We start from the raw sequence: 25,392 nt of genomic DNA on the forward strand, positions 1-25,392 counted from the left end.
TTTAGGATTCTTTGGTACAGCACATGGTTTGTTCCTCTGGGAGGGAACAACTTTCATTTTAATTTCCCTCTTTTACACATTACTCCTCCTTGCCCTGTGGCTAACCTACATCCTCTCTATGGAGATTTACTCACTTCCAGAGAGCCTGGGCTGACATGGCACACAACCAGTGACCTTTCCATATCATATACCACTTGCTTATTATGCAATTTTTGCTCTTTTTGAGGATAAGTTTGTCCTACATGCTTCTACTTTTCACAATGACTCATTTTAAGAACTGATGTTTGTCATTTAAATTATTAAGCTGTGCAATTAAAAAAATACTTGTTTATAAATTACATATATTTGTACTGTAACCAGTGATGTAACTTGAAGCTGATGGGTCCCAATGCAAAGTGTGTGCCAGGCCCCCAACTATGATGTATGGGTTATAGTACTAGTCTTCTTAAATGGGAAATTGACATCTAATGGGCCCCCTAGCCCTCTTGGGTCCAGTTGCACCCTCTCAAGTTGATACTAATGGAAATGTTAATATTTTTACCCCTTATGACTTGTCATACTAGAATTTGCTGACTGCTCATAAAGTTGTCAGAATCTGCAGAATGTCTGATGAAGAATTGCTGCTCCAGATGCTGGCATGTCTTTTGACCTAGTGCATCAGAATAAAAACCGTAGCGGACTGACACACACAGACCTCATAGTGATGAGTGGTTCCATGGAGTCTTTAGTGTTGGAATATGTACAGTGGAAGAAACTGTAAGAAAAAGGCTCCGTACCCTGTAAAGTGGCTGTGCTAGAAAACCACAGCTCTGCTCCTATACAAGTAAATGAGTGCTGTCAGGCTCCAGGGTCAGTGGACCCACTGGACGATGACATAAACCGACACCTGGGACCAGATTTTGAGTGGCACCCGGTTTTCACCAGAGCCCAACGCAAAGCGGGTTGGACTTGCTGTGGCATGGTACCATCAGCACGGAGTCAAGGTCTGGAACGGAACAGGGGTCACAACGGGAAATCAGCAGACAGGCACAAGGCAATGAAACAAGCTTTATCAGAGGCATATAGCACAAAGATCCAGCAGGGAACACAGAAAGGGACTGGGAATTTATCAGAATTGACAGCCAGCCAGCCCCAATTATCAGAGAGGGGGCCCTTTAAATCTCGGGAAGTCGGCGCGTGCGCACCCTAGGAGGTATGGATGCACATGCCGTACCGAAGGGATCGTGGTATAGAAAGGCGAACAAGGGAAGACAAAATAGTGCTCATGGAGTAGTAGAGTAGTAACCTGTGGTGATGGTTAGGAAAATTGGAGAAAGGGCTCACCGATTTGGTTGTGCTATTTTAGGCACAACTCTAATATAGGTATAGAAGGTCGGGTGTTGGTGTCTCCCGGTGCTGCCTGTGGACAAGGGTCGTCGAAACACGGTGAAAGAGCTGATTCCCTGGAGCCGATTCCCCGGAGCCATTCACCATTCACCCGCGCTGCAGTATCTACCCACTTGATAAAGGAGTCATATTAGACTTTGAAATGCGTTGTGTTACAGAGATACCGAATAAAAATATCCTTTTATCAATCATCTTGTGTATGTGACTAATCCGTGTGCGCCTAACCGTGACAAGCACCTACCCTACTCTACCGGTACCGCAGGGATCAGCGCTGGATAAGTGAGCCAGCAAGGGACCGGGGCAGCGGAGCAGGGCATGAGTGTACCTGCGACTCGGAAGGTGGGTCACAGGAGCACCCACGACAATAGCTTTGGTACCCCTAGCACAGCTGCTATACAGTGCACATAATGGAGCAGATTTATCAAGCTGTCTGAAAGTCAGAATATTTCTAGTTGCCCATGGCAACCAATCACAGCTCCCCTTTAAAATATTCATGTGCACTGGTAAAATGAAAGCTGAGCTGTGATTGGTTGCCATGGGCAACTAGAAATATTCTGACTTTCAGACAGCTTGATAAATCTGCCTCAATATTCCGGTTCCTGCTCCATCCCCTGTACAGCTTCCAATTCCAAATGCAGCACCGAAAAGTTGATCAGTGTAATATGAAGATTTAAGACCCAAACCAATTTGATAAGTAAAACATAACCTAAAAGCAACTTATTTTATGCTATATTTATAGTATTTAGTTTTTAATTTTTATAGTGCCAAAATATTCTCAACAGGGAAACAGATACAAATATATGGAATAATTTACTAAAAGCTACTGAATTTGTAACTTTTCCTGTCAAAACACATGATGTCTAGACGATCTGATGGCCGTTTAACTCATTTTAACATTGACAGATGTCCTCTTGCATGTGATCTGGTCAGGTTCCTCTGTGCCATGAGTTTTCCTTCCCCGAGGTCAGTCCGTAAATACCGGCACATTGAGCTGAAAGTTTCCTATTTCACAACTCTTACAAATGTTACATCAGACACTATTTACCAACAATCCAAAAAAAGAACATTCTCAAGAAATAAAAGTGAACTTTAGCTTCTCTGTTACCATTCACTAACATAGTTTTGGGAGAATAGCTTATTGCTTTATGAAGATAATCCGTCATCTTATAGTTGGTACATCACTGCTGTGGCCAGCAAGTAATGTGCCTTTTGTGTAGAGGTCACTGCTGGGGGCTGTGACGTGTAGTGACCTGTGACCTGTAGTGACCTGCTCTTGAACATTGTGAATAGCAGTATAGTGAAGCGGAGATCTGGCACTGGAGTGGTGAGGTATGTTTTTTTTAATTTAGCTAGGAAGTTAGAAGTTGTAAAAGCCGGCCAGCCCTCCAATGGTCCAAAATTAAAAAAAACATTGGACAATTGGAGTGCGCCTTTTTACAACTTCTGCTTATTTGGGTTCCCTGGCAGGACCCGTGGAGGTGCTGCACCCTTCCTTTTGAGGATTACTCGCGCTGTGAGGACTTAGACTTTACTGATTTCTAGATAGGAAATGATATTTTTTTTTTTTTTGGACGACCCCTTTAATATGAAACTATAGAAGGTTTCCCTTTGCAGACTTTTGTCTTATATCAATCATTAAAAAAAACAGTGGGTGCTCTTATTGCATGTGTTTAAGGGGTTATGTGGTATCAGTGGTTTAAATAGTATAAAAATTACAAACATATACTTACCCTTCCTTATGGCTGGCCTCTGCATGCACGACAGCGGCACACCCGCTACAGCAGCAGTTGCAGGCTGTAGCATGTGCACATCTATAGACGATACGTTGATGATGAGCCTCTGCATACAAACACGTCGGGGTTGACACAAGGTGCCACACTGAAACTGAGGAGTGGACAGGTGATTATAGGGGTTTATTTTTATATCCCCTAGTTCTATTTTTAAAAACCCTGATTTCAAACAACCCTTTAAATACTATGAGGACTGGTGATTGGATGCAGACTGGGTTATAGTATGGGCTTCATACTAAGATTTTCCAGTATTTAATAGGCATTACATTAGGAATTCTCGGTGAGTGACCCCTAATATATAAGATTTTCCTTCTAAGTCCAAAGCCATCAGCTTCCATCAGGTAAGACAAAGCTCCTTGTCATATCCAATGGAAGCAAAATAGCGATACAAAATCTTTCTGAAAGATGAAGGGTTAATTTACCCATAGAACAGAAACAATGCAGCGCTTCTCTTCTGTATTTTGACTGGAGATTGTATTTCAATGAGTAGACCTAACATATATTTTATGGTTATATTCCTAATGTGCTTTAGTATTTGAATTATTATCTACTTTTTCTCATTTATATTTTATTTAAGATTTCTTTGGCGGTCCGCGGTCTCTTCCTCCCCAACCAATGCTTGGTTACCAAGAAACTCATGGCTATCCAACATATAATGATGGAACCAGCAGCCAACCACATTCTACCATTGTCTGTCCAAGAATCCCACAGGTTTGTTATACTATGGGGCAGATTTATCAGGCTGTCTAAAAGTCAGAATATTCGTAGTTGCCCATGGCAGCCAATCACCGCTCCCCTTTAAAATATTCATGAGCACTGCTAAAATGAAAGCTGAGCTGTAATTGGTTGCCATTGCCGACTAAGAATATTCTGACTTTTACACAGCTTGACAAATCTGCCCCTTTATATGTTTTCATGGGTTTTTTTTTGTTCAGTTCAATTGTTATTATTTTTTAGCCATTTAATATTTTTTAGCCATGAAACTTTCCAATTCCTCTTCCACTAATTGTAATATTTGTTCTTCCTTATATTCACTTCTCTTTCCTTGTCTGATAATAAATGAATTTACATAGATATATATACATCTAACTCATTACTTTATTTTTTCAGCCCCACAGCTCTTATACATCCCGGTCGGATTCCTGTTTTCCAAACTCAGTCCTCTCACCCGGATATGGTGCTGCTGCAGTATCATGTATACCTACAAACACTGAAACCAAACCACTGTGCCACTACCCAGAACCTGGGGACAGATACGCCACTGAATCCTTCCCTTCTGCCCCACCTTTACCCATCCATTGCATTTCTCCATCTCCACCAATACAGGAACAAGACCTGTTGTTCACACAAGTGTCTTGCCCCAAACACCCATACAACTCAGTGGCCACTGATGCCACCATATTAAATCATGCATCCCCTCCCTCTATCCATGTAGATGTCTATGCACTCTATACAGAACCTTCACCCCATATTGAAGCTCCCCATATCTTTCCTATGCCCAAAACTAATGTTTGCATTGCATCTAACAAATCCAGAAGACCCTCTAATGAGACATCAGTGAGGTCGCTCTCAAGTGTCGGTCATCAACAGGTTTCAGGTACGAACAAGAAGATTACAATATACAGAACTAGGAATCTAGAGTAACTACATAACAGATTATGTATAAAGATAGTAGAAATAACAGAACATAACAAATAAATCCCCCACAATACTGAGCATCAAGGTTTCCAAAGTTAAAGTACTTTCTCATTTTACAAACAAGTCCTAATTACCTGCTTAGAAATTTTTTTTAATTTTATTGCTTTCTAGTTAGTAACGTAATTGCCTTTGGAAACTTGGATTCTTTAGGGCTACAAGCAGAGGCTTATTTTTTTTTTTCTTCTTTCTATTTTTTTAAATTTCATTATTTTCCGAGAATATAAGAATAACAAATACATGCATTAGAACAGTCAGTTCTTAGTTCAGCCGAACATCAAAAGGTCAGATTAGTTAAAAACCGCTTTATGTATACTTCATTACCATCAAAAGGGATTACATCGACTACTTGTCAATACATATTTCATATGTTCCATTCCCTTAATGCCTTATCCTTTTTATTTTTTTAGAAATCCTGACTATTCCTGACTATTCTTACCCTTTATCATACACTTTAAGACCTAAACCCAATCCAATATACCCCCTCTGCTAAGGGAAGGAAAAAAGAAGGAAAGGAAAAAACAAAAGCAGAGGCTTATTAAAGTTAACACTTTAGTATACATAAAAAATACAGTACACTCAAATGAACTTGTCAGATTACAATAAAAGAAAAAAGTTAAAAACAATATACATACATAGGTTTATGGGAAAAAATACAATATTACCCTTACTATCAAATAGCGAGTGTCAAATTGGCCGGAGGACACGGCATGGAGTGATCCAGTCTTCTAATGCAGTGATTTTCACACTTTTTATACTTAGATAGAAATCCTGGGGCACACCACCAACCAAAATAGCACAAAATGACACAAAAACAGTCATATTATACATATAGTTAATAATATAGATTCTAAACTTATTTTACTCACTTAGTGTGAAACCTGGGCCTGTTTCGATAAACACAAAAGGGATATCCTGGCAGGAATGGTGGAAAGACGCACACGAAGCTCTTCCTCAACAGTTCTCAGTTTCTCCCTGGTTTTAGTATATGGTGCTGATTATTATGTGGCTCATATACTGCAAAATAAAGGGGTACAATGAGAAGTACTATGGCCATGAGGCCAGAGTACAAGTGCCAGCTCATATACTCAGCATATGTGCTGGTACTTGTAGTACTCCAGCCTCATGACTATAGTATTTCTCATTTTACATTTCTCTGGGAAACAAAACACCATAGTTTGGCGAACTTTCCCCGCGGCACACCCGACCATGTGTCGCGGCACACTAGTGTGCCACGGCACACTGGTTGAAAATCACTGTTCTAATGTATAGAGTCCTCAGAACTGAACAATGCCATTTCACTAATTTAAAGCCAGTGGGTTTTTGACCCCCACCCCTGTTACTGTGAGGGGGAGTTTCTCATATCCATCCTCCCTTTAGAAAGGTACTGGCTGAGTCTGGGGTTCTATTAAAACCTGATAACTTTTGATTGGAAGTTGGTACAATTGTGCCATTGCTCCCAGTTACAAGGGTACCTTGCTACCTTTCAGCCCATACCAATCTTGGGGTGTCTAGGCCTAACATTAGGGGTGTTCTGCCATTGGCTGGGTTCCCATGCAGCTAGGCTTTTGCTACTAGGGCTATGAGGGTATCTAGACCCTAGAACTCTCCCCTGTAACTGGGACCCATAATTATGAATTATGCCCAAGTTATGGACCAGCCATGATATTCCTCTATCTCCTGTAGTTTTTTTGGTGGTAAAGAAACAATCTTTCTTTGATCTATTTGTCCCCAGAGATGAGCTAGCAGAGGTGTGAATTTCTGTGCTTGGGGTAGAGAAACTTCCTCCTAACTTTCTTCATCAAGGAACCTCCTGGGGTGTTGACTCTAGCTAGCCTTCCTGCCAGTTGTATATGTAATTAACATTTGCTCCTGTAGTCAGTCATACATTTAAGAAGACACAATGAAAAGAGCAAAAATACACAAACAAATGTAGAGTTGGTGCCAAATTTTTTAAAGTTCTACAATAATTAAATGTCCACCATAATAGGGCCAACAAAAGTACAACTCAACCTGCAAAAATAAAGCCCACAAACATCTATTTATAAAAGTTATAATTGTTAAATTCAGATATACTGTAAAACAAATTGAGACAAAAAAGCCTCTTTACAGCTGTCATTGGCAGAATGATAACTGGATACATTAGATAACAAGGTACTTTTCCTTTCTTGTAAGTTGTGATACTTAAAGTGAACCTGTGACCATGAATTTAATTTTTTGCTGGTGACAAGTTCCAATAGCCTATGTTGTGCTCATTTTAAAAATGCCTTTGTCAGCATTGAGATACATTTCAGTAGTTTAAAATACATGTAAATCGGAACAGGTATATTTGTTAGTGTAACTCCAGATAAAAGATTTTTTTTTTATCCCTGTGCATATTGGATTTTCAAAATTCTGGATTGTTATATAAACAACATTAATGCAGACACTGTATAGTAGACCATTTTTGCCTGAGACCAAAGTGAAGTAAATGAATGGCATCTAGGGAGATCACAGTGGGAAAAAAGGTCTGTCTGTAACTAGGAGTCATTTCTTAGTCGGGTGTCCTTAAGTCAGTCAGAAGACTGATACAGGTAGACAAAAGCTGCAGCTGAATCCCTCCCTGTCAAGGACTCGCCACATGCTGCTGAGAGGGAGCCAGGTAATACGAATTAACGTTATATAAAGTACTGAAATAATAGGCTTTTGGAACCTGTAACCAGCTAAAAATCACATTTCTGGTGACAGGCTCCCTAAAACCCCTCCTAGTAATAAGAAGGGCTCTGTTACATGTGCCAGCATTAGGCAACCTGTCACTCCGATGTTTGTTTTATGTAAAATATTTGTAGGTGTATAACATAGCGATATATCTCTTGTCTCATTTTATTTCACCTTTTGGTTCCTTCTTAGAAATGAATAACTAGTTCCAGAAAACAAATACTATATATCTGTTGTCACTACCGGATTTAGCACACAAATTGAAAGTACCAAATATACCACAAATGTGCCTGTCTGGAAAATCTGGTATATTTACAGTTCCTGTTTCTTAGAATGTTATTTTTTTTCAGCACCTAACCCTGATTCTTCTTCAAGTATGCCATCATGTGGACCCAACGGGCTCAATATAACGGTAATTAATGTGACATTAAATGTGGGGTTTTTGTGTTTTTACAAAGTTTCACAGTTTAAATATACTTAAAGGGAACTTGTCAGCAGAAATTGACTAGTATAACACTACCAGGAAATTATCACATAGATTAACATTTTCTAGATCATGTTCCTTCTATGGGCCAGTGTGGTGGCATCATCCCGAAAATAAACTTAAAAAGGATATGTAAGTCAGTTGTATAAAGCCACAGAGACTGAGAGTGCGGGGCTATAGGCAGGCTCTCCATACATAAGCACATTTCCTCTGCTGTGATGGACATCCCTGAGTCTTTCAGGAGAGCTGGCTGGCTAGTGATGTGACTTTTCCAGTGTTTTTCTAGTTGCCCTAATAAACAGATGTTTAGCTATACTTCTTTGCTAGACATAGGGCTAAAACAGATGACCGTGTATAGTCTGAATTGGATTGGACATGAATTGGATGGATTTCACAGAGTCCCTTCTTCCCCACAGAAGAGCAGCACCAAACTGTAACATGATTACTACATATAACTATGATGCTTGGAATCCCGTCCTTGGCACAGTGGTCAGTCTGTGAAATCCGGCCACAGTAGGTCATGATTCACGGACCAACTACGGTCATCGGAAAGAAGCTCCTTCAATGCTTCTGAATGTCTAAATGGCCATCTATTAACATCCCCACTATGGACACGGTGGCCGGAAAGACCCTACCATAAAACTAATTTTGTTAGTTGTACTATCATATACTGTACTTACAGTAATTCTATAATCCAACTGCTCTGAATTCAGAGAATAAACATCTCATCTTCTTCTCCATAGACAACCAGAGATACTATTTATTTTCCCTGGATCCCCAGGTTTTCCAAGATACCTCTAGATGCTGTTTACAATATTTATATAGAAAGAAAGGATATTTATCTAGAGATATCAGAAACAATACAAATATTTTGATGCTTTTTAACATTATTATAATATTATTATAATATTGGAAGGAAAAGTAGGAAAATTAAAAACATAACAGACATAAAACAGGATATATATTGCTAAAGATGTATAAGTCTAATTTATGCAAGGTGCTATTTTATAGTATAATGTTGATGTATTTATATGAAATTTATAATTTAAAAATGATATGTAATTGTAATAAGTTTGTTAATTAATTTTAAAAAATTATATACAGTAATATATAGCCTGGACATTTGGCACCAAACATGTGGCTATTGTATAGCTAGTATTTATATGCTCTACAGTAATATTTATTTGACATCGTTTAAGAGCGCCCAAATACACAGAATCAGTGTCTAAGCTTTCCATTATCCACAGAGAGGAGTGATCTCACAAATACCAGGCTACTTACTGTGCAAGCGATCATATACAGAAAACCTGTTCCTGTCCAGACTAATAATAAAGGGGTTACATTTCTTTTACACATTTATTTAAAGAAACTATGTATGAAGGATCTGGATCACTTAAAGGGTAAATTACCTGTGCGAAGATAATTTCTCATAAATGTAGTGTTAGGGTCCCTTAGAAGCAAGACTGAGTCCTTGGATACGGCCACCTCTGCTGGAGTGATTGCACAAAGAAACAAAAGTTTTTTGTATACGAAATGTCCGGAAGTTATTGCATATCCTACAGCCGTCCTATGGTAATGATTGCTGAATCCAGGTGGTCAGGCAGGGCTCTATAGCACATGTCTGGCCACCGCTGCCAGAATGTAGGGTGGTCGTATCTGAGGAAGCAATCTGGTTTCTAAGGGACATCATGGCTACATTTATGAGAAATTATCTTCACATAGGAACTTATTTATTAATAACACCTAATTGAAGAAATGTTTACATATGGAAAATGAATAAAATTAAATGTGAATGTCCAAATGAGAATACCCCTTTAAATTGATAATGATTGAGTATGATCACTGGGGATAATGGCAAAGAGCTTACATTGTTTGTACTCCAGACAGGTGGCAGGTCAGATGAAATGTCTTTTCCTGGCATTGCTGTGCCCGTTGTCCCGACTCTTCCAACATCTTCCAATAGAGGAGCCATTAGTTTTGCTCCCCCAACAGCAATATTCCTTAGTCCAGTTTTGTGTTCCTCAAGCAACAAAACCGTTACTGGAGCCACAAACGTGACATGTCCTACCCTGCTACCAAAAACTGAAAGACTGTCACCAACAACCACCTGCGGTGAGTCAAAACTGTTTCCATGTATATAATATTATTTATACAGTTAAAACTTACATACACTATTTAAAAATACAAATATGCTGTATTTATCTCATATACGCTATATATCTGACATAAAATCAGAATAAACATTTCCTATTTGAGGTCAATTAGGTTTGCCAAAATTATTTATATTTGCCAGATGCCAGAATAATTGGAGATAGAGTATTACTTTCTGCAGTCAAAAGTTTACATACTCAAAGATTAATATGCTTCTGAACAATTTGGGACAGTTTATATGATGATGTCTTGTCTTTGGAAGCTTCTGATATGATCTGGTATATTGGCGACATCAGAATAAACTAGGTACACTTCTGTGCATGCATTTGAAAAACACATGGGGTCATTTACTAAGGGCCGATTTGCGTTTTTCCATGAATAAGAGTGTCTGCGGACACTAGAAACGCGTAGGCTAAGCCAGGTTGCTATATCTGTCTAAAGCCAGCTGATAATATGTGACACAGGCGGTATCGTGTATTTTTAAGCTATATTGGAATAAGCATTGTATGAATAAAAGATGAAATTTTAACCACAAACCGGGATCAAGCGCTTGATTCACTTCCTGTCCTACAATTGTGACTATAATAAATACACTGCTGACCTTTAAAAATGTAACCCCATGAAGAAAAACATCTAAAGTAATAGTCTTGAAATCTGCATTGGTCCTAGATTATGTAATCACAAACAAATGGTTAGTAATGCAGCAGAGATATGAATCTCTCTCTATCACTCTCGCTCTCTCTCTCGCGCGCGCTCTCTCGCTCTAATTGAAAATATTTCACCCTTGTGCTTCATGTTATTTGCAGAATTAATATGGCTTTGACATTTCTTGCCCCTCATGGTGTTGTGTTTTTGATGCCCGGCTTCGTCTTAAAATCATATCAACTTATTTCCAAAATGAGTTCTATACAAATCATCGTCATCAGATCTCTGTAATTCTGATATAGAGCTCCAAATCTCCTGTATAAGAACTGATTTAAAGGCAATTTTTCAATGCAATGAATTGTGTGTGAAATGTACCCCAGTAAAATGGACTGTATATTTTGATTAGCATGAGGATTCCATGAGTATTTGTAACCCAAAATGAAGAGTGGACCAGAGCCATGGAAAAAATGTCCAGTATTTCCATCATACCATTTATCTTTACATGTTCCACTCCTAGCTTTGGTTTATGGATTCAAACAAAACACAAATGTACCTCTTTAATATATATATATATATATATATATATATATATATATATATATATAGAGAGAGAGAGAGATAGATAGATAGATAGATAGATAGAGATATATATATATATATATATCTATTAGATGGATGGATATAGCAGAATACATCACATCAAACTTTCACACTTTTTGACCTACTCATTTACTGCTTGGCATTTTAGGTGATGACCGCAAAGATTTACTGAATGTGCCATGTGCACAGACTACTAATTCTTGGAACAGAGCTGACAATAAGAAGGTAAGTGTATATACACAAAGAGCAGATTAACTAACAGTGCTGCAAAGTTACACTTGACGGTCTTCTGGCTGCACATGAACCTACTCGGCCTATGGAAACGGACCTGTGTGCTGGTCAGTTTCATGGACTTGCAGAATAATGATATGTGATGCAAGGACTCCCTGTCTGTAGGCCGAACAGAAGAGCAGGCAATGTTTCAAATGCTACAGGGTTGGAGCTGTTGATCGGCTGGCATACAGGGACTCCTTGCATCATATATCACTATGATGCAAGGATATCTGTCCACTGCACTGTGCTCGATCCAGGGGTTCTGACCAGCACAAGGGTCAGTTTTCATGGACAAAGTATAGTCCTGAGGAGCCGACCTTAAACTGTGCTAGATTTATCAAAGTTACTGATGCTAGATGATGAAAATATGAGTTTTTCAGCCTCTTCTTTGTTGAAAAAGAGGCTTATTGTTATAACAAGCAATTTTAAAATGTGTCTTAAATGGTTTTTGAACTCCAGTATCAGAGTCAGCAACATAATGCGGTGACTCTGAGCCCCAACCTCAAAAGTTATTTGAGTTAGAATTTTCTTAACCTAAAAGAATTAATAGCAATCTCAGCAATAACTCAGTGATGGTCAGCGTAAAATTGTTGGTGGGGTTTCTCTAAAGCAGATACATTATCCTGTGTGCTGACAATGTGCTTAGATGATCAGGGTCCAGGGTTTATCAACACTTTCATTTAGCTTCCGAACGCTGTACTAGTATCTGACACATAGAAAAAAAAAATGAGACATTTTAGAGATGAGATCCATGAGATGGATATAACACACAATGACACTCTGCTAACTCACCTATAACACACCCTGTCAGCTATACTATACCTCAGCTATAACACATAAAATTTTATCTTTCCTGTAGTTCATGGTGTAAGTCTGTGGAAGTGCCTATAAGTGTCTGTGATAAAATATGCCCCACTGTGTTTAGAATTATAATGGTTAACTCATGAAATGAAAATGTTTTCCTTCCAATGTATATATAACATTGCTGTGTCTTAGGTGGAGAGCCGACGCATAACTCATATCTCAGCTGAACAAAAGCGACGTTGTAACATTAAACTTGGCTTTGACACTCTCCAAAATATGGTGACAAATCTACATGGCCAGCACAACAACAAGGTATCAGATGTGTCTTTCACTGCATATTGAGCATGTGTATTCTAGTAGCATGTCCTTTCCTCATCCAGCGTATGTCAGCATCTATGGCAAAGCATAAACCTGGGAACCATCAGACTAGCATTTATTTCTTAATATGGCTTGCTGATACAGTCTCATCTGTTATTTCACATACTTCCCCCTCAAAAAACAGCCCAAATCACTGGAATGCACAGTATTTGCCCCACTCTGGTTATTTCACATTTTGTTCTAGTGTTCTCTAAATGACTGCAGTGTCCATAGTATGTTGATGTAAGAGATAGGGTTATATCTGGTTAAGCCCCAATACCTGCCTTATTTATTTATTCCTTCCCCTCCCTACCCTCCTATTCATTCTTAGTTGTCCAATTATATATTTAATAGATGTATTTTTGCAACAGTGAACTAAACAATTACACAAACATTTTTTTAATTGCTGATCAGTGATGGACTAAAGACAACTAAGGCTGGGTTCACATCATGTTTATGGTATACGTTCAGCAGATGCATGGGGAAAGCTCCCGACATATATGCTGTGAGTACCAATTGCCATGTATTGGCAGATGGAGGCATCGTATACAACGTATAACAATAACAATAACTTCTTTCCATCATTCGGATACGTCGCTCAGCAGAAGAGAAGACGCCAATGAGGTCTATATCCATATAAGGACAAGGACATCACTCTGGAAACACCCCTTACAGTGGCAGCAGCCAATCAGTGGCTCCTGCCGCTGGTCACTCCTCTCCCCGCATTCAGGGGAGTGGACGAGTCACAGGGCGACATATCCGACTGTAGTGGGATACGTCTGTGCCATATGTTGTAAGGACATTTTCGGATTCCGTCTGACATATGCCAAAATATGATGGGAATCTGCCCAACATGTCCTTACGCTGTATTGCAAAAAAAGGTGATGTGAACCCGCCAAAAACGTGATGTGAAGTAATATTGTCCACTGTAACATCAACCACAAAGCTCATAATTAAAGTCTTAACATGCGCTATTGTCTGATGTGGTCTAATGCTAAATAATAGATCTGGCATAGAGACTGGCTTTAATCCCACTTAACTACAAGGATCCATTCTAAAATTCCCTCTTTTATGTGAAAAACAACCCATTTACCTTTAAAAAAAATATATACAAAATAGGCAAATAGGCTGGAAAATACTAACCATAGCCTGAGAGACCATAATGAGACTTATGAGACCATAACCCTTTTACAGTATTAGTCTTAACACTGAAGAAAACCCTTGTTTAATGTGGTGTACTAACCTCCCAGCGCCCTCAACGTGTCCAGTGCTGCAATCTCTCCAGCCCATACCCCATGTAAATCATGCGGGACAGGTGGATGTGGCCAGCCGCCTTGGCCTGCCGGAAGCTGAACGCAGCGCTGTTTCCGTACTCCTGTCTGTTTACATGGGCCACGGACCGGAGGTAATTACATTTTTTTTTTTTAACCCACCCCATCCCGGCCACCCAAGGGTTTTTTAATACCCTCAGACAAGATTGATAAACCTGCACTAATGAGACTAAATGTATTCCCCTTACTGCTGGGTTTTGTTAACAAATATTGAAACAAAATAACCCACCTTGAATTTTCACTTTCAGTAAGGAATTATTTGCTATAGTGTAGCCATGTTAGTGACAATAATGATCTTCTCAGTTCAGCAAGGCCACCATCTTACAGAAGACAGCTGAATATATCGGTAAACTACAGCAGGAGAGGGCCGCGCTGCAGGAAGAATCCCTACGCCTGCGCTGCCAGGTACAAGAGCTCAGTGACACTATCAAGTAAGCGAGACAGAATCTTTTTCTAATTATTGAGTTATTTCTCTGAATAAAAAGGAATTTGTTTGTCTTTTAAAAAGGTAGTGACCAGGGAACATAACATAAAACATTTTAGTAGGTAAATTGTATGCTAAATAATTATTGATACTAAGTAGTAGTAAACATGTAGGTGCAAGCAAACTATGCCAAAAATAGCTATTCCAATGTTTCGGTGTTACATGGTGTGACAGCGTGTAGTATTCTGTCATCAGAGTTTATGTTTCACACATTTAGCATTTGCACCAAACCCTGCAATTATCATTAGAAAACAGAACAATACATCTTGGTGCAGTAAGGTCTGTACTGAAAAATCACAAAGGACGGGAATAGGTGAAAGAACAGATGTGGTCACCTCACTTCCTCCATTGCTGATCCCATGGCTCTTCTATCATCAGTAAAATAGGATACCATTTCATCTGGACTCTCCTTTTGGTCCGAAAAGCCGTGCCTGGTGATCCTGGCTTATTCCCCTCCTACATTTGGACTTGTGAACCAGTCCATTGAGTGGCATCCAATATAAAAAGAATAGTTTGTAAATGTGTTAATAATGCTTTAAGAATGTATATCTTCTCAGATACCCCTCACGCTCCGCACATACTATACTTGAAACAGTAGCTAAAATTTTGGGATCATTGGGGTTAGGGATAAGACTTACTTTAATTTTGCAGTAAAACAAGACAGTTTGTTTCTTATCCTATTAGTTTGTGCCAGCAGCAGCTTCCGGCCTCTGGAGTTCCCGTATCTCATCAACGCTTCCAGCACATGCGTCAGATGTTCCAGAACTATGTCCATAGCCGGACGCTACAGAACTGGAAGTTTTGGCTTGTATCCTTAAATGTTGCCCTCTTGGTATAAGTATACTATATACCCAATAAAGTAGCTATCCTGCAAACCGTTCTGTACTTGTGTGGACTGTAAACTGTAGGGGAAATACACAATCTAAGGCCAGTTGCCAATGAGCGAGTTTAGTCTGAAAAAACACTGCGCTTCCCAGAGCAAACCTTGTATAACTGAACTGAACTCCACATGTCAATTCAGTCCAGAAATATGAGGTTTGGTCTTCCAGGAAATCCCACCAGTGCATAGAGCGTTTTTCTCGCATGTGGATAACTCTATATACATATACATTTTTCCTGTACTTTTCTACTTTTTACATAGTAAAAATCCATTGGAGGACATTCTGTACTTAAAGAGAACCCGTCATGCAAAATAACCCCCCTAAACTAAATATATTTTCATAAACTGCCATTAGAGAGCATTGTCCCTATCCCTTCATTGTCCCTCTACATGCCTGTAAACCTAAGCAATGAGGTCCTAAAGCTGTATGCAAATGACCTGTGAAATGCCCAACGAAGCATTAGCATATTCAAGCTGTCCACTCTATTCATGAGTGGGAGGCACAGCCACACCCCCAGTGCATGACTGACAGCCTGTATAATGATGTGAGGCTATATAATGATGTGCTTCCTGGTGCTGGTGGCCACACCCACTGCAGCCTGTGTGTGCATGTGTGTGTGTTTAGGAGAGATACAGCAGCTCCAGGCAGCCATGTTACAGCAGAACATGTCAGATTCATGTGTAGCTGATGTCTGTGTCTCTCACCTGTATATTAGGAGGATGCAGCATGTCAGCAGATGCAGCACACACACTAGCAATGCTTTACTATACATTACACACAGACATGAGCCGGGGGAGGAGAGGGGAGGGGGAACAGGGGTGACATCACTGCCTCTGACCATGTGACCAGCCTCATTTACATGATAAAAAATAGATGATTTTATAATGAATAATGTATGAAATAACTAGATAAAGGCTGGGATGGGATCCTTGTGAGCTGCTCCAACAGGTAGTGGTGACAGAAATAGTGACACAGACCTGATGACAGGTGTCCTTTAAGATGTGAATGGAAATGCTATATGAAGTTTACCTCACTGGAAATCCACCTCCTCCACAGACTCCTGTACACCTGTAATTGCCTGAGAAGTTCCAGCCGCATAGAGCACCGCACCATGTCTTTTAAGCACCTCTGCAGGAAGTCTCTGCAGTCAAGATGGTGTCGCCATTAATGGCTGTTTGTGCATCGGTTCCGGCTTTTAATGAGGATGGAGGACAGGGGGTCGCAGTAAGAGGAGGATGGAGGACAGGAGGTCGCAGTAAATGAAGGATGGACGACAGGAGGCCACAATATGAGAGTATGGAGGAAAGGGGCCATAAGGGGAAGAGGAGGAAGAGAGAGACCACAATGTGAGGGGGAGAGTGGAGGGAACAGGAGTATAGAAAACTCTGGCATTATAAGTTGGGGAAATCTATAAACGTGGAGGACCACATGTAAAGGGAGGATAACATTAAAGAGGGGGCATTATATGTTGCTAAGTTGCATTAGGGGGTATTATATGGGTCCATAATGTCGATATTAGACTTTGCTTGCGGATGTGGCAATGAGTGTAGTTTAGAAAACAGAGGAGGAATTTTTTGTCCCTCTTTCCCTATCCCAAAAGTTGGGAGGTATGTATGTATGTAACATCACCCTATCTCTAACTGTGTGTAACAATTGCCAGGACATTATGTACAAAAGAATTTCCCCCAGGGGATCAATAAAGTACTATTGTATCGTATTGTAGCTGCAAAGGGGAGTTGTCTATGTGTATTGGGTGCAGTCCTAAAGGACATCTAGCACCAGGATCAAGGATTGTACACAAGGAGTGTGTCCCCTCTGGCAGGATCTGCTCTTCTTTTATGGCCTTTTTTATTTTAAACAAGAGTATAAGAACCTTCAAGAAAAACAGATCCTGTCAGATGGGGCACACACCGGTATGTCAGTGTCCTTGGTGTACAATCTTTGATTTTGCTGGTAGATGCCCTTTAAATAGTCTGGTCTGTTTCCCTTTTGATAAATCCAATATCCTCATAGATTTAAACTGCGTCATAACCTTGTGTAAAACGTATAGGGTTTGAAAGGTCTTTAAAATTTGGTTCAAATATGTGTGAACCTACCCCTACAGTCAGTGGCAGATGTGTGCAGGACAGGTACCTTATCAGCTGGAGCTCAGTAAAGAAGGGGACTTGGTGAATTAACTACACCTATAGTTAAAACTTACAGTAAAGTAGTAAAGCACATAAAAATCTTGTCTGTCTAAAAAGATAAATAATATAATATGCAGGCATCTGCTTATGCTTAAAAAAAATATCTGAATATAAAGAAACTATTGGTTTTTTCCCCTCTGCTGTGCTCCTTTTGGACCTTTAGTGAGTCATTTTTGCACCATAATTGTCTCTGTAGATTTGGCTCTTTGTCAAATGCAGGGTTTTTTTAGACTTTTTAAGCGCAAATATTTGCGCAACTGATACCATTGTCTTTTCTACACACAATCGGGACTGGAGTGTTTTTGGCGCCATTATTTTCACCTCTTTAGGCGCAAATGATAAATATGTCGAAAAACATCTGGAAGCAGGAGAAATTCAAAGACAAATTAGGTGCAAACCAGGATTATAGCTACACCGCAAACTCCAGTGCACTGCAAAAAGCTAAAATATAACCACAAAACATGCATCAAACTAAGGGAAATCTGCCCCATTGTGTGTATTTGTAGTTTGTCTAGAGATCTGAGAGATTTCAGAAGTTTCATAGATGTTCTGTATAGGAAACTAGAATTTCAGCCATAGCTCTTTCCTTAACCAGTCACAGTTCAGCATTCTTGTCCGTCCCCTGTTTGAATCTTTCAATCGTATGGTTTCTACAGCAAGTATGACAGATTTAAGGGAGTCCTCACTGGAGTGGTTGGACCAACACTGTTCTCTGCCTGCACTGAGGCCAAGTGAGTGGAAATGCTCATACTTCATAATATACCTAGTGTAAGAGTCCATGTCCACCACAAAGCCACCAGCCTGTAAAGTGGTAACAACAGTTGATCTTGGGAGACTTTTTAAAAATATTATGACGGGGCCGTGCCATATAAATACTCAGTTTAAAGGAAATCAGAATCAAGGATTGTAAACCTAGAACATTTACTACATGTTGGTGTGTGTCCCCTCTGGCAGGATACGCTCTTCTTTTAGCTTCTTATGTCCTTGTTTTTACAAAACAAGGCTTTAAGAATTCAGCAAATGATCCTGAGGGGCTCTGGACTCCATAGATGTTAATGGAGTCTGGAGCCCCTCGGGAACATTTCCATATTTAAAGCCTTTTTTTTGTAAAAATAAGGGCATAAGAAGCTAAATGAAGAGCAGATTCTGCCATAGGGGGTACACCTTGGTATGTCAGTGTGCTTGGTTTACAACCCTTCGTCCTTCAAAGGTGTAATATATTGTAAAATGAATGACAATGTCAAAGCTAAACCTAGTAAGTTAATTTATAATAAAATAACCTAAATTTCTTGTTTTCCTTAAATATAGCGGTGCTTAGTTCATTATGTCAGCTCAGCACCTCCACGTCCATACTTACTGACCCATCCCTGATGCCGGAGCAAGCAATGCAAGCCGTAACACAAGGAGAGAACGGAGATAGCTTCTTCTAAACAAGCATGGCATTTTTTTTATTCAGAGACTGGTGAATGTATAAGAAGCTGACATGCATAAGGTTAACTACTAATATACAGATCTGCAAACTGTACAGAAGATTGGTTATGGATCCAGTAACAAACTGTTCTTCTCCATTCCTCAAGAGCTCCTGCTTATACCAAGGAAATTCTGCTTGGCCTTCCATGGTGATGATACTTCGTTTCACTGTTCTTGTGCTCATGTGGTGGTCAGACCCAGTAAAATAAATGTCCAGCGCTTTATAATTGAGGGCAGTAAAAAGAATAGTCCAAATGGTTTAAAGGTGTCCATACACTTTTTAACATTTGACAAAAAACTAAAGGATCATGCATTAGTTCTTCATGTTTGGTCATTCATTCATCATCTGCTGGGGAAGAGACAAGAGACATCACATCACAGAAATCTGGTCATACCCATCCAATATATGTCAACGGCACCCACTGATTCCTTCAGGCCTTGCCAAATATATTACATGTATGCAGTTACTTCTATTCTCCCTTAACACCACATGTTCAGATGAGAAAAATTGGGCCATCTGGATTTCAGATGCCCAATTGTTTTTTTAACAAGTAGATAAGACGTGGCGTTTGTCTTTTTTCTAGTTCGGTACAATGAAAGTATGTGGGGTCATATAGACATATGTATAGACATATACACCCCTGTATCCTTAGACATACACTGGCAGATAGAGTCCTCCTTTTTGCCTCCACCTGCACAGTATATGTGCCATCTTGCAGGAAACAAAATATGTAAAACATAGCAATCTGGGGAGCATTTATCAAACTTATTTTCGTTTTTTATTTTCTTTTTGTGCTTTTTTTTTGGTTGCTTTTTTTCAGTGGTGCGCCTGATATGTCATACCAGTATATACTCGAGTATAAGCTGACCCGAGTATAAACCGAGGCACCTAATTTTACCACCAAAAAACGGGAAAACCTATTGCTTAGAATGGTAAATGCATTGGTCGCAGCCTCCCCAGTATATAGCCAGCTAGCCACCAGTGGTTTATAGCCAGTCCCCCGTAGTATATAACCAGCCCCCTGTAGTATATAGCCAGTCAGCCTCCTGTAGTATATAGCCAGCCCCTTGTAGTATATAGCCAGCCAGCCCCCTGTAATATATAGCCAGCCGCCTTTAGTATATAGCCAGCCCCCTGTAGTGTATAGCCAGCCCCCTAGAGAATATAGCCTGCCAATCCCCAGTATGCCTAGCACATAAAAAAATAACACCCTGGGCAGCTCCTCTTCTTTCTTTCTTTTTTTATGTGTACACGGTCCAGCCATGAAAAGAAGAGGAGCTGTGCGGACCTAAACCTGGCACACATGAAGAAAGAAGAGGAGCTGACCGGGGCATCGGAATGGTGAGTACTCAGTTTATTTTTTTTACCTGAGTATAAGCCAAGTGGGGAATTTTCAGCACAAAAATTATACGGTAAGTTTTTTCACAGATTTTGCTTTTTCTGTGAAAAGTAATTTTTTGCACAAATAAACGCCAGTCCAGAGCTGGTTTAGTCAAGGGGTTTCTTAAACTTTTGAGACCACTAAAATAAATCAGGCAAATCCAAATATTCTCCAAATAGTCTCCAAAACTAGACACACATTTCCAGACTTAGGATAAATAGGGGAAGGATACTATATAGTAACAATAGGGGAAGGATACTATATAGCAGGGGTAGGGAACCTATGGCTCGGGAGCCAGATGTGGCTCTTTTGTTGGCTGCATCTGGCTCTCAGACAGATCTTTAATAAATAGTGATGGCTGCTGTGTCTCTTAGTCTGATCATTGGACACGGCAGCGATGTTACTGCCACCTACGTCCTGGCTGCAGGGAGAGCTGGTAAGTGAATATTTTTTTTATGCTGTGACTACATATCTACTGGGGGGCATGTGGAGGGAGTCAGGATGTGGAGTAGTGAACCCCCTGGACCAGCGTGGACAATGTTGTAAGCAGACACCTGGGACCAGAATCTAAGTGGCACCCGGTCTTCACCAGAGCCAGCCGCAAAGCAGGATGGTCTTGCTGCAGTGTGGAACCACCAGGTCGTTTCACAGGCGCAACTGGTCCACGATGGCAGCCAAGGTCGAGGTACAGTATCACTAGGCAGTCTCGTGGTCAAGAACAGGCAGACGGTCAAGGCAATGATGCAAGGTCGGGGATGGAGCAAGAGATCAGGACTAGCAGCGAAGGAGCAGGTCCGGGGTCACAACGGGAGGTCAACACTTGGGAAGGAAACAATGTGGAAAGCTTCCTCATAGGCAAGAAGCACTAAGATCCGTCAGGGAATGCTGGGAGCTGTTGGTCTTTAGAGGAACCCGGGAAGTGGGAAGCGCCAATCAGTGGCGCACTGGCACTTTTAAACTGCCAGCGAGTGCGGGATGGGAGAGTTGAGTGAGTTGAGTGAGCTCGGAAAGGGGAGCCGCCATGGAGAGGGGCTCAGGTGTGTCTGCGATCCGAGGCGTAGATCACAGGGGCACCCGTGACACTCGGACTACCTATCTACTTGGGGCATGTGCATATTGTACGGCTCTTACAGAATAACATTTTAAAATATGTGGCGTTCATGGCTCTCTCAGCCAAAAAGGTTCCTGACCCCTGCTATATAGTAACATGTAAGAACTGAGGAAACGTTGGGAATCCTGCAACAGAGGGCAATAGTGAAGAACAGCTGTACTTGACCATTTTCACAACTTCTCAACACTTAAATAGGACCTTGTCAGGTCCCAACATCTCCCAAATCCCCTTTAGAAAGTGCCCAGGTTCCCACGATTAAAATAAAAAACATTGATACTTTCCTGAGTCTGGTGTCCACTCTCACCTGTGGAGTTGAGCAATGAAGCGGCTCACTGCAGATGCGGCACAATTACGGTACTTCCACAGGGAGCATTAGTCTTTTGCTGCGCCAGATTTGAAACTGTGATGATGAATAATTCTGTCGATTCCTACTTTAGACCTATTTTTAGCTGGTCTAAACTGTGCGTCAGAATTTTGGGCACACAGACGATTTCCCGCAAAGTGATGCCCTTTCTTGTGTGACCACGCCCCTTTCCAACGGCCACACCTCCTTAGACAAATCGGAAAATGTGTCTCGGGTTCCTGAAATAAATTTGGTGCAAGGCATTTTAGACAGGTTTTTTGACACAAAATCTCCCGAGTTGTGACTCAATTGCTTTCCCCCCAATGTAAAGGCTGCATGTGACTACACCCTGAACAGGCTGAATCAATTGGTAGAGATTTGTGAGTGGCAAAGAAAAAATGTACAAGCCATGTACATAAGCAGGAGTTCCCTGAAGACTGTTTTTGAGAAGATTGTTTTTTTTTCCTTAATCCCCTGGTAAAGCATTGTGAGATAGCAGATTATCAGACCTTTGTTATGTATGTGTAAGAATGGGGTTGTTTTAATTAGGGGACTTTGTACTTTATGCTCCAGTCCTATATTTGAAACCTTAACAATCCCAAAGATCCCAGTGTCATTGTGAGCTCTGTGAGCCATTGTTCAGTGTTTATGTTTGATTCAGTGTTAACATTGTGCAGATTTTTCATATTTTCTGTATAAAAGTAAGCGTTATTGTGGAAATATATGTTATTGCTTAAAGTTTATTACGTGTCTTTTTTTTTTTTTTGTGTCTTCCATCTTTTATCATATCAACTATTCCGGAAACTACTCCTTAAAGTGAACCTGTCATCATGAATGTAACTTTTAACTGGTGACAGGTCTCAATAGCCTCGGCAATGATGAGTTTAGAAATGCCTTTGCCGGCAATCTAAATAGTTTCAGTATAAACACAACTTCCGGTTCCTCGCTCCTTCAGTCCGTCCTAATGGCGTCACCCACTGTGTCCTTTTTTTCTCACAGCCCGTGTTATATTAGACATTACCTGCCAGCACTGTCCAGGGAGAGGGGCTACTGGGCAATTCCAACGACTTGAGTAGGTAGGGACTCAACTTCTTAGTGGATAAAATCCATAACTGAAATCAACAAGAAACCGCACATGAGTGTAGGATTGGCAGTTTTCTGTTTCTTGTCATAGTGGCTTGATTAACTACTGGCAGTCCTCCACAATCAGGGATTTTAGCAAACTGACAAGGGGACAGCAATGGTCATACCCTGCTACTATAGCTATGCCAGAAGAACATGCATTGGCATGGGTAAGTTGCATGATTCCCTTAAGTAACATAAAGGCATATTGATTTCGTCTGGAGGATGAAGCATAGACTTGTAACATTCACAAGACATAATTAATATCTTGTTTTCAATTAATATCTTCTTTACACACAAAATGTACAGTACAGAGTTTTCTGTATTTTCCTGATTTATAAAAATTGTAGATTCACACTCAAGGCATCAAAACTATGAATTAACACATGTGGAATTATATACACACAAAAAAGTGTGAAACAACTAAAAATATGTATTATATTCTAGGTTCATCAAAGTAGCCACCTTTTGCTTTGATTACTGCTTTGCACAATCCTGGTATTCTCTTGATGAGCTTCAAGTGGTAGTCAACCGAAAATGTTTACACATTACAGGTTTAATAAGTGGGATTTCTTGCCTTATAAATGGGTTTGGGACCATCAGTTGTGTTGTGCAGAAGTCAGGTGGATACACAGCTCTACAGAATAGACTGCATTTTTCTAGCCATAATACAAATTCTAAGTAAAGAAAAGTAAGAGAAAAAAAGTAAAGTGGCCATCATTACTTTAAGAAATGAAGGTCAGTCAGTCTGAAACAATTGTAAACATTTTGAAAGTTCCCCCAAGTGCAGTTGCAAAAACCATCAAGCGCTACAAAGAGACTGGCTCACATGAGGAGTGTCCCAGGAAAGAGTCACCTCTGCTGCAGAGGATAAGTTCATCCGAGTCACCAGCCTCAGAAATTGCAGGTTACCAGCAGCTCAGATTAGAAACACAGAGGTCTAGCAGCAGACACATCTCTACAACAATGTTTAAGAGGAGACTGTTTGCAGCAGCCTTCATGGCAAAAAAGCTGCCAGGAAACCACTGCTAAGGACAGGCAACAAGCAAAAGAGAATTGTTTGGGCAAAAGAACACAAGAAATGGACATTAGACCAGTGGAAATCTGGGCTTTGGTCTGATGAGCCCAAATTCGAGATCTTTGGTTCCAACCACCATGTCTTTGTGTGACGCAGAAAAGGTGACCAAATGGACCCTTATATCCTGGTTCCCACCGTGAAGCATGGAGGAGAAGGTGTGATGGTGTCGGGGGGCTTTGCTGGTGGCTACGTTGGGGATTTATTCAAAATTGAAGGCATACTGAACCAGCAGCTATTCCATCCGGTTTGCACTTGGACCATCATTTATTTTTCAACAGGACAATGACCCCCAACACTCCTCCAGGCTGTGTAAGGGCTATGTACACAATAAGGAGAGTGATGGGGTGCTACGCCAGATGACCTGGCCTCCACAGTCACCAGACCTAAACTCAATCAAGATGGTTTGGGGTGAGCTAGACCGCAGAGTAAAGGCAAAAGGGCCAACAAATGCTAAGCATCTCTGGGAACTCCTTCAAGACTGTTGGAAGACCATTTCAGGTGACTACCTCTTGATGCTCATCAAGAGAATGCTACGAGTATGCAAAGCAGTTATCAAAGCAAAAGGTGGCTACTTTGAAGAACCTACATATAAGACATATTTTCAGTTGTTTCACACTTTTTTGTTAAGTATATAATTCCACATGTGGTAGTTCATAGTTGTGATGCCTTCAGTGTGAAAATACAATTTCACCAAAAGACCAAAATGTTATTTGGGAACCTGACAAAAGAATGCTATACTGTCCACTGTCCTGACCTCAAGGTAAAAAACTCTGGGACGCCGGATGTCTTTATCATTTATCTATAGTGGGTGGAGCTGTATCATTTTATTTAGTCATGACATTAATCCAAACCATTTCAAACAAATCTAAATCGCATTATGTCTTTTTCCAAAGTAGACCACAACATTTACATTAGGGGAGCTCTTTTAACACACGTGCACAGGAACAGTATTACTACCCTGTATGAGCTACAGGAAAACTCCCTTATCGTTTTTATCATTCATTCCCAAGGCTTCTAAAGCCTCTGTTTTTATTTTCCACCATGTCTCTCTTCTCAATCATTTTCTTTGTCTATCCCCTCCATTTATTGGTATCGTGACTTGCTCCAGACAAAAGACAACAC

General features: G+C 40.4%; 1 protein-coding gene across 2 annotated transcripts in view; it reads left to right on the forward strand.

The window, feature by feature from the left end:
* Nucleotides 1-22,813, forward strand: part of MLXIPL (MLX interacting protein like) — a 57,914-nt gene extending 35,101 nt beyond the window's left edge. Inside the window, exons 8-17 of one of the 2 annotated variants that reach the window (XR_011853354.1) lie at nt 3,754-3,887; nt 4,287-4,773; nt 7,919-7,980; nt 9,936-10,164; nt 11,597-11,673; nt 12,718-12,837; nt 14,517-14,644; nt 15,362-15,505; nt 18,366-18,495; nt 19,073-19,212. Coding sequence is in view for 1 of the 2 variants with exons in the window: in XM_072138069.1 (XP_071994170.1) it covers nt 3,754-3,887; nt 4,287-4,773; nt 7,919-7,980; nt 9,936-10,164; nt 11,597-11,673; nt 12,718-12,837; nt 14,517-14,644; nt 15,382-15,505; nt 18,366-18,495; nt 19,073-19,194 (1,613 nt within the window). In the remaining variant the exon portion in view is untranslated. Of the gene's footprint in view, nt 1-3,753; nt 3,888-4,286; nt 4,774-7,918; nt 7,981-9,935; nt 10,165-11,596; nt 11,674-12,717; nt 12,838-14,516; nt 14,645-15,361; nt 15,506-18,365; nt 18,496-19,072 lie in introns of both variants that reach the window. The other variant, XM_072138069.1, reaches the window with a different exon arrangement.
* The last annotated feature ends 2,579 nt before the right edge of the window (nt 22,814-25,392 follow it).

The sequence above is a fragment of the Engystomops pustulosus genome, chromosome 2, assembly GCF_040894005.1.
Source record: "Engystomops pustulosus chromosome 2, aEngPut4.maternal, whole genome shotgun sequence".
Lineage (NCBI taxonomy): Eukaryota > Metazoa > Chordata > Amphibia > Anura > Leptodactylidae > Engystomops > Engystomops pustulosus.